At 44.5% G+C, this 10,246-nt stretch overlaps 1 protein-coding gene across 1 annotated transcript; it reads left to right on the forward strand.

The window, feature by feature from the left end:
* Positions 1-1,806: 1,806 nt before the first annotated feature.
* LOC133961784 (gastrula zinc finger protein XlCGF28.1-like) lies at positions 1,807-9,815 on the forward strand. Its single transcript, XM_062397139.1, has 2 exons — positions 1,807-2,047; positions 7,670-9,815. The coding sequence occupies exons 1-2, from the start codon at positions 1,873-1,875 to the stop codon at positions 8,950-8,952; spliced, it is 1,458 nt and encodes a 485-aa protein (XP_062253123.1). The 5' UTR covers positions 1,807-1,872; the 3' UTR covers positions 8,953-9,815.
* The last annotated feature ends 431 nt before the right edge of the window (positions 9,816-10,246 follow it).

Genomic DNA, 10,246 nt, shown 5'->3' on the forward strand with positions numbered 1-10,246 from the left:
TAGCGGGCTAGCCACCATGCTAACTGCGGTGGGAACAGCGCAAAAACCCGTTGAATTTAATCCCACGGCTGTTATGACACTGTTTCTCAAACACCGTCAGGTTAGAAGCAAACACTTGGTAGTAGTTAGTATCGGGTGTCCGTACTGACTCTGTGTGGAAGCTGGGGGGAGGCTAGCTGCCTCCATGTAGCTTCAAGCTGTTGCAGCTGTTGAATTAGCAACGCAGTTTGGAAACAAGACCGGGGAACCGCTGCGCTAAGACACGATAACATCAGCATTATGACCCGCTGGGTGTCACTTTATTTCAGCAAAAACTGTTGCGTCATCAACAGCCTTTTTCTGTTAGTTGCCATTGTTCACTGTGTGTGAGGAGCCGGGAGGACGTAAATAAACCAACGTGGACTTCTTCTATATACCTCATGAGGTAGGCTTCTGAGACAGGAAGCAGCGCATGAGGCTGGGGAAGCTTGTCTCTGACACCCGGACCATCAGCACTGGAGCACCACAGGGTTGTGTGCTCTCACCTCTGCTCTTCTCCCTCTACACGAACAACTGCACCTCCAGCCATCCCTCTGTTAAACTTCTGAAGTTTGCTGACGACACAACCCTTATTGGATTAATCTCCAATGGGGACGAGGCCGCCTACAGAGAGGAAGTAAACAGCCTGGCTTCCTGGTGCAGCCAGAACCACCTGGAGCTGAACGCTTCAAAAACTGTAGAGATGGTAGCAGACTTCAGGAGGAGCCCAGCTCAAACCGTCCCTCTCACCATGTGCGACTCCCCAGTTAAAACAGTGGAGTCTTTCAAATTCCTGGGGACGATCATTGCACAGGACCTGAGGTGGAAGGAGAACATCACCTCCACCATCAAGAAGGCCCAGCAGAGGATGTTCTTCCTGTGGCAACTGAGGAAATTCAGCATGCCGCGGAAAGTGATGGTTGAGTTTTACACAGCCATCATTGAGTCCATTCTCACCTCATCCATCACCGTCTGGTTCGCTGCCTCCACTGCCAAGGACAAGGGCAGACTGCAGCGGATCATCCGGTCAGCTGAGAAGGTCATCGGCTGTGACCTGCCGGCTCTCCTAGACCTGTTCCACTCCAGGACCAGTAGGAGAGCAGGCAAGATCATTGCTGATCCTTCTCATCCCGCTCACCACCTGTTCCAGAGACTCCCGTCTGGAAAAAGGTTCCGGGCCATCAGGACTAAAACCTTGCGTCACCTGAACAGTTTTTTCCCCATGGCAGTGGGGCTCACAAACAATATACATGACAATAAAAATAATTCTGATTCTGATTCTGATTCTCTAAGCTCGTAGAACCATAAATCTAAAAGTGTCCGTCCGATCCGTCCGTCCGTCGGTCCGCAACGGACTCGGAGAAGCATACTGAGGCCTTAACTCAAAGATAGATTTTTCGTCACACGCTGTGACCGTGACGTGTGACGAATGCAACGTTTCAAAATGCATGTTCTAGGCCCGTTAAGTGCTGCTTTGCAGTCCCAGAAATTGTCGTTTATATTAGGTTTTACTGTCGGAGTTTGTTTAATTTTATTATTGAGTATTTCTACTTCACTATCTTAGTACTTTTAGTTGTAATGGAATATAACTCTACTGTCTCTGTACTTTTACCTCAGTGAATGATCCGAATTCTTCTTCCACCATCGGTTACGTTTATTTAGTTGCTTATACTTTATTACTTGTTTAACAAGTACTCTCGGCGGGCTCGAGCGGCTTCAAACGTCATCACATACGTCATCAACAGAAGCCTCGATAGGCGCGTCATAAAATTCATCCTCGATTACTCGACACACGCCTCGAAGCCTCGACACGGGAGGACGCATCACTAGGATCAAGTCCCGGAGCTGAGAGCGATGCTCACCGAGCGGCTCACGGCTGCGGGGGAGCAGATCCTCGCGGGGCTGGAGGAAACCTTGTTAGAGTCCGAGGAGCGAGTGGAGCGGACAGAGCGGTCCCAGCGGGAGGTCTGCCGCCAGAGGAGGCTGCTCGATGCCGCGATGCAGCCCGTAGTCCGGCTGCATAGAGCAGGTCAGTCGCGGGAGCAGGGGGGGGGGATTCATGTTCCCAAGGGGCCACATGAGAACATGGACAGTTGTGGAGGGCCGCACCAACAGGCTGAACTCAATTCTACTCATATTAATTTGATAAGCTTCTACTGGTCAGAGTACGTGTTATGATTACGTCAATTTTTTGTATTCTCGGGATTAATAAAGTATCCATCCATCTATCTATCACTTCCTGTTTACCAGTCGCTGGTGGTGGTCGCTCTGTGAACTAGCTCCTCTGCTAACAGCTGTTTCTCTGCATCACTACGGCTACAATCACCGGTCTGTAGTTAAACAGCCACACCGACCAGCCCCTACTCTCTGGTGCTCCGTGACTCTGTGTTCTGTGTGAGCTCAGCCTCGTAGTCCAACAGGCGGAGACAGCAGCGATGTATTCTCTCTCTCTCTCTCCTGCTCCGAGTGTCTCATGTTCACTGACTCCTCCGCCTCCATTAACAGTAGTGCTACATGTAATAAATGCAGTGTGTTGGTAGCGATGGAGGCGAGAGGCTCAGCGACTTAGTACCTCCGTTAGCTGCAGTTAGCTTAGCCGCCGTGGAGCCCCTAGCTTAGCACGTAGCTTAGCCTCAGCTAGCAGTCCCTCGACCTGTCACCTGTAGCCGTTAGCCCAGGACGGTGGGTGACGGTCCGGAGGGGGCACAGTGCCACCCTTAAAGAGCCCACGATTAAAGAGCCACCAGCTCACGGTTCAAACAGATTCTCCAGCGACCACAGTCAGCTGCATCCCAGGGACCAGAGCCGGGGCATCGAGTCCAAACTGAAGCTGCTGCCGACGTAAAATCATCATTCACGTCGGCAGCAACGACTCCCGGCTTCGCATGTGGGAGGTCACTGAAGTTAATGTTGATTTGGTGCTTTTGCAAAAAAAATTTCGGACCCTGTAGTTTCCTCTGGCCCGCTCCCTAACACAACAGGTGAGGACATGTTGAGCAGCATGTTGTCTTTTACCCGCTGGCTGTCAAGGGGCTGTCCTGTAAACGGTTCCGGGCTTTGTAGATAATTGGCAAACTTTTTGGAGGAAACCTGGTCTTGTTAGGAGAGACGCGTTCAGCACACTTGGGATGGAGCAGCTCTCTTATCTTGGAGCCAGTCTATCACATGACAACCCAGAGTTGGGACCAGGAAGCAGAGCTGCAGTGTTACACACTTCTCTGTGCTCCCTCTGGATCAGTCACACAACCCCATAGAGATTGTGTCTGTGTACCGCCCTATTAAATTATTAAATTAAACAATAACAGGGCGAGAATTAAACACAAAATACAAATTAACACAACCTCTGCAACAATTCAGGAAAATAATACTTTAAAAGTGTTTTTGTAAACATTAGATCGCTGTCTTCAAAGGCTATTTTAGTTAATGAACTAGTGTCGGATTAAAACATAGATTTATTGTCCCTCACTGAGACGTGGATCCAGATGAATTTGTCAGTCTAAATGAATCTACTCCCCCCTCCAGCATATAAATTCACACGTTCCCAGAGAATTCGGCCGAGGAGGTGAAGTTGCTGCTATTTTTAACTCCAGTCTATCAAATAATCCTAATCCTAAACTCAGCTACAACTCATTTGAATGTCTTGTTCTTATTCTTCCACACCAATCCAGGAAACACCAACAGTCAATCATATTTGCTGTAGTTTACTGTGCTACTGGGGATCATGAGTTTTTATCAAACATAGTCCTAAAGACCGATGCAATTATTATTGTTGGTGACTTTAATATTCATGTTGACAATAGTAAAGATAGCCTTAGCGTAGGGCTGGGCAATTCATCGAATTTGAATCGTGATTTAAACTCTTGTCCATCTTTGATACGCGTGCGTTAGGGCTTCCTTGCAGGTGTGGGAGGATCTCCTCGCGAGACCTCTCCCTGGCGCTGGCTGGCCCCCACGCCGGGCGCATTTCCTCCGTGGCGGTGCGCCGCGACCGGCTCTGGGTCGGCTTGGAAAGGCTGGGGGCGGGAGGAACGAAGACCACGCTGAGAAAGGTTTCACAAGTACGTCTGCATTTTGGGGGGATGAAGGCGGGCCAAAGCCTTCCTGCGACAGCCCCAGCCACGGAGACACAGGGGTTTCCGAGTGATGGAAAAGAGAATAGTTTAAAGTTAAGAGTTTTGTATTTTTTTATATTCATAATCTATTTAAACAGTTCATATATTCTGCAATAAAAAAAAGCCTTTCTTAAATGTCGTCAAGCGTCGTGTTGTGTGTTTTTGCTTTTTTTAAAGTTGCGGTTCAGGCTAGGGATGGGCGTTCGATTAAATAGTCTTCATCGATCGTCGGGAGAATTAATGATGAATTTTCGATTGATCAATCATATTTTCAAGTAAAAAAAATCACTATTTATAGGCTATATTAAAATGAAGTGGAAAAACAAAGCATGTTTCCTCATTGAGATCTTTATTACAACATGAACATAATATGCGCTGCCTTAATCTTAAGCAGTGGAGCCGACAGCTAGAAGCCGGTGCTAAAAAACACAACTGACCCTCGTTTGTTTTTCCTCCAAAATAATAATATAATAATAATATAAAACATCATGTTAAGAAATAACTTAACCACATCTATATAATACTTAGGTCTGACAGGTTTTGCCAGATGTAACTCAAAACTATCAAACAAGGCACCGGGTCGAGAAAGCTTCATAAAAATAACCAGTAACTCTCATACAACCTCAGCACCAGCCTAGGGGTTTGTGTTGAGAAAGATGAGCATGTTAACATTCCCCGAGGTCAGCCGCAAACGCAGCCTGGTGACCGTCAGTCCAGCCGCCGGAAAAACGCTCTGAGGAGACTGACGTTGCGTGACACACAGGTAGCTCCGTGCTAACTTGGCTAGCCTGGCCGCGGCTCCGGTTTTTGCGCTCCCCTCGTCCGTGTCAGACAACGCAGGCTCCTCGTCTCCCCCAGCCTCTGGGATGGCTTCGCAGTATTGACAGTGAACTAAGTTATTTTTTAACTCAAAATTTTCCCACTCTACACTTCGCCGTGACCTCTTCATGTTTACTTTGGAAATGGAAATACCCTTCAACTCGCAGCCAGTCGCAGGTAACTGAGTAGGCCTGTGGCGTTTTTTTCAAACACTGCCCCCTGTGGTCAAATGTGTAATTAGTGAATTTCTCGATGAAAAAATAATTTCTTCGACGAAATTCTTAATGATCAATTAATCGATCATTGATTAATTATGCCCATCCCTAGTTCAGGTTACCGTTTAGGCACCGGTATCGGTTAAGCACCGGTATCGAGAAAAAAAAAAAAAACGATACCCATCCCTACTCTCAAGCAGCTGTATTGTGAAGGAGGCGAGTTGTGTGTGTGGTGACCGGCGATATTTAAAAAACAGCTCAAGTAGAAAATGGCAGAGAGAGGGCAGACCTGTTTGATCGACAAAAAGGGTAGAAACTTCTCTTGTATGGGAACACTTCGGATTCGAAGAATCCAAAGAGGAGCAGCACCACACAATGTCTTGGCCGTGCCGTGCAGCGTCCATTCTAAAGCTCGCAGCCGCCTGGCTGTTCACACCGGTCACGCATTTCTCCGCGCCAGTCAGCTGCTTGTTGTTGTATGTAACCCGTTCAATGCAGGTGTTCGGGGTTAAATGATGATGATGGTCCTTCTGACAATCCCCCATCCCTCTCTCTCGCTCTCTGTCTCTGTGCTTGTGTGCTTGTAGTGGGGGGGCAGATGGGTACATTTAATAACGAGAGGAAAATTCAAAGTTCTCATTTACAAAGTGGAGAGAAATACTGACTAAATGCATCATGTTTACAAACTAAAAAAATTATCGGATGAATAATCGTGATTGCAATATCGTCCAAAATAATCGTGATTGAGTTTTTTTCCATAATTGAGCAGTCCTACCTTAACGTAGCATTTATTCCGATAATAGAATCAATTGGTTTAATGTAGTGTGTTCACCAACTTACTCATTGTGGTAACCACACACTTGATCTTGTATTATCATACGGTGTCAAAATTTAACATCTATCAACACTTCCACGCAATCCAATACTAGCAGACCATAATTTAATAACCTTCAATTTTTCATTATCTGAATTTATGTCACTAATGATAAACTCATTTTCTAGATTTCTACCTGATAGGGCTGTAGCTAAATTTAAGGAAATAATTCCAATTACATTTAAACCCGTATCATCCGTCGATGAAAAGTCACCAATGACCCTGAGCCTTCTACGTATTTTTACCCTGTTAAAATAGCTTTTAATAATTATTCCTTATTCTTGCTGAGGGTTAAGCAGAGGATGTCACACCATGTTAAAGCCCTCTGAGAAAAAAATTTGATTTGCGAATATGGGCTATACAAATTTGATTTATTGATTAGCCAATGAAAAAGTGAGGCAGGCAAGGTAATAACGCCAACATATCACACTTTAATCAACCTTTATAATAACAGTTGTGTACAAAATATGCAAGTTTTTGCAGTATTTCAAAGATGAGCTTTTAATTAACTTTATACTAAGTTCTATTACTATTTGCATATAGTCTAATCACCACATTTGCTGGTTTCTGTTTTTTTTTCCCCTGTTCAGTGAGAGAAATCTATTCTGTTTTGGGCTTGAACAAGTGCACTGAAGTCAGGTTGAATATCTGAGGTGGATATGCGAAGGAAAGCTGACAGGTGATCATCAGTGAGAGAGGATCTGTATCTGGATTTGTTAAACTTCATCACAGAAAATGTTTGTTCACATATGTCAGTAGATCCAATAGAACCAACATTTTCTGAGCATGCCTCTTCATGTATACAAAGTTCTCCTCTTTGAGAGAAGAATACAGCTCCAGCAGTGATACTGACTTAAAGTGCTCTGCCAGTAGTGTATTAGACTGCAGGTCAATGAGTTTGAGCTGAACATCACTGGGTGCATTATCCACACTGCACGTGAAGGGAGAAGACGTCTTGTGCAGTTTCAACTATTTTGAAGTTTTGAAATCCTCTTGAAAACTCACCATGCAGTGCCCCTAACATGGAAGAGTACCTGCGGAGTTGATCAACCAATGGTGTGGCTTCTTTCAGTGTTGGCAAGTGGTTGAGAATGTTAAACTCCAACTGGCTTGAAAGAAACCGCTCAAAGGCTAAAGTTAGCTAGCATCCGCTCGAGCTGCGGAGTTAATACGTCACTTCCTGTCTCTGTCTGCTGCAGCTGGCTGCTCCACCTCTCACCTGAATAATGAGGATTTGATGCTGTTGTGAACGAGTCTGTGCAGAAAACCTGCTGCTGTGTTGCTCATGTCTGAAACAGAAAGTCTGGACACTTTTCTCTGAGTTTTACCCAAAGGTCTTTTCTGAAAGCATCTTAACCAACTAACTAACATCCCCTCACCCTGTTCTCCTCTGTTAATGACCGTATTGGTTTATTTAGCATCAAAATGAAAAACGTTTGTACCAGAAAGCCTTCGTTTTATGCTGCTTCCTTTACCAGCTGCATCGTAACACCAACTGTAAATGACCTCCACATTTCTGCCTCTTGAATGTGATCATGAAAAAATCACAACAGTCGACATTAAACAACACAATTTTTTTCAAAACACTTCAGGAAACTCTGAAATGATAAATGTGTGAATTTGTGTTTCAGTGTGTCATGCAGACGTCCAGCAACTGATGATGAATAAAGAAGAGGTTCCCCCTGAGCAGCAGCAGTGGAGCCCCCTTGTGGACCAGGAGGACCCAGAGCCCCCCCACATTAAAGAGGAGCAGGAGGAACCGTGGCCCATTCAGGATGGACAGCAGCTTCAAGGACTGGAGGAGGCTGATATCAAGTTCACATTGACTCCTGTCGCTGTGAAGAGTGAAGAAGAAGAAGAAGAGAAACTTCAATCTTCAAAGCTTCATCCGAGTGAGACGAAGGAGAACAGAGCGGACTGTGGAGGACCAGAACCAGCCAGGAACTCAGGTCCTGATGGACGTTTACAACCAGGTCCTGAGGACAAGGCTGAAGACTCTTCTGAGACTGAAGTCAGTGAGGATGATTGGATGGAGCCTCTAAGTGATATGGATTGTAAAACAGAAAAAAAAACGTTTTGTTGCTCTGAGTGTGGTAAAAGATTTAACCAAAGGGGCCATCTAAATAGACATGAGAGGAGTCATACAGGAGAGAAACCGTTTAGTTGCTCTGAGTGTGGTGAAAGATTTAACCAAAGGGTCCATCTAAATAGACATGAGAGGAGTCATACAGGAGAGAAACCGTTTAGTTGCTCTGAGTGTGGTAAAAGATTTAACCAAAGGGGTGATCTAAATAAACATATGAGGAGTCATACAGGAGAGAAACCGTTTAGTTGCTCTGAGTGCAGTAGAAGATTTAACCTAAGGGGCAATCTAAATACACATATGAGGAGTCATACAGGAGAGAAACCGTTTAGTTGCTCTGAGTGTGGTAAAAGATTTAGCCATAGTTGCCATCTAAATAGACATAAGAAGAGTCATACAGGAGAGAAACCGTTTAGTTGCTCTGAGTGTGGTAAAAGATTTCACCAGAGGGGTGATCTAAAGAGACATAAGAGGATTCATACAGGAGAGAAACCGTTTAGTTGCTCTGAGTGTGATAAACGATTTAGCCATAGGTGCCATCTAAATACACATATGAGGATTCATAGAGGAGAGAAACCGTTTAGTTGCTCTGATTGTGGTGAAAGATTTAAACGAAGGTGCGATCTCAATATACATATGAGGATTCATACAGGAGAGAAACCGTTTAGTTGCTCTGAGTGTGATAAAAGATTTAACAGAAGGGGCCATCTAAATACACATATGAAGAGTCATACAGGAGAGAAACCGTTTAGTTGCTCCGAGTGTGGTAAACTATTTAGCCTTAGGAGTAATCTAAATAGACATGTGAGGATTCATAAAGGAAAGAAGTGATTCAGTTTCAACCTTTGTAACAAAAGTTTTATTTTTGATTCATCAGCAGATATTCATATTATACATATTCCTAGTTCACTGTTTTAAATAGACTATTAACAGTTTCTATGTCCCTAGAAAATAAAACTCATTGAATAACACTAAAGATTTGTGTTTATATATCTTAAATTCGCCTTACACACTTCTGTTTAAGGATACCCAAAATTATATATATAATTATATTGAAAGCTATTCTTGAACCATTTGGAGTACATGCATGATCTTGGTCTCTTTTGAAAGGTAACATTCTGAACTTTAGAATTTCATTGGCTAAACGATACGCCAGTCATCAGAACAATCGGTTGGAATTGGCTCAGCCTTTACTCGTCAGAAGAGGGGCACGCTCTTTCCAACAACTAGGTGCCTCGTTGGGTATTGCAGGCTGTGGACAGCCCATGCCAGCTCCGATTGGGTCAAGTTTAGATTGACAGCTCACTTGTACCAATAGGATATGTTTTGAGATCTTTGTTTACATGCACACAGATTTACAAGTGAGAGTACCTCCCAGTTTACACGGAGGAGGTGGCTGCGCTGACATTATGCAACAGCTGACGGTGGCTATTCTTTGATGTAATAGTGTGATGTACCTAACTGTACGACGCAGTTCTGTAAATAACAATGTTTGACGCTGATCTGTAAAGCAGCGCACCTGGATGGCGCCCGCGGGGGGGGGGGGGGTTCAGGTTAACTAGTTCATATGATTAAATGTTTTTTTTTAATAATGGTTTCTTGGTTAGTGAGATTCAGTGACAGTGTGTGTTCTCCTTTATGTATTGAATGTGTTTCCAAGAATAAAAGTCTAATAAAAAGATAATGGCATCTTCCACCTCTTCCTCTTTGTTTCTGTACGAATTGATGCTGCACTGGTTACAGTTGAATTGTATCATTACCAGACAAATTAGTCAGCCTCTCACTGTCTGACATGTTTGGTTACGTTTGATGTGAAGTCTGAACTGGACAATTTCAGATCAGAATATCTGACATACGAGTCGTCTGGAACGCAGCATTACACTCACACCCACGGACAGCGGAGCAGCAGTGAAGGAGGAGCCCTCGTTGACAGGAATGACCTGAAATGTCAAACAGCAGGATTCAGAGACAGCTGTGATGTCCCCAAGCGTTTGTCCTTGCCACAGTGCGCAAAACCCATGTCGCACTACAGAATGCTTGTGCTCGGGCCGTTCAGTGCTGCTTTGCAGTCCTAGATATTGTACGTGTGCTATGTGTTTTATAAGAAATTCGTCCAACAGTTCGC

The sequence above is a fragment of the Platichthys flesus genome, chromosome 10, assembly GCF_949316205.1.
Source record: "Platichthys flesus chromosome 10, fPlaFle2.1, whole genome shotgun sequence".
NCBI classification, from domain to species: domain Eukaryota; kingdom Metazoa; phylum Chordata; class Actinopteri; order Pleuronectiformes; family Pleuronectidae; genus Platichthys; species Platichthys flesus.

Excerpts from the sequence above, each read along its gene's own strand:
- LOC133961784 (XM_062397139.1), top strand. The coding sequence starts at position 1,873 with ATGCTCACCGAGCGGCTCACGGCTGCGGGGGAGCAGATCCTCGCGGGG. Across the intron at positions 2,048-7,669 it reads AGTCCGGCTGCATAGAGCAG|TGTGTCATGCAGACGTCCAG; the intron begins GTCAGTCGCGGG and ends TTTGTGTTTCAG.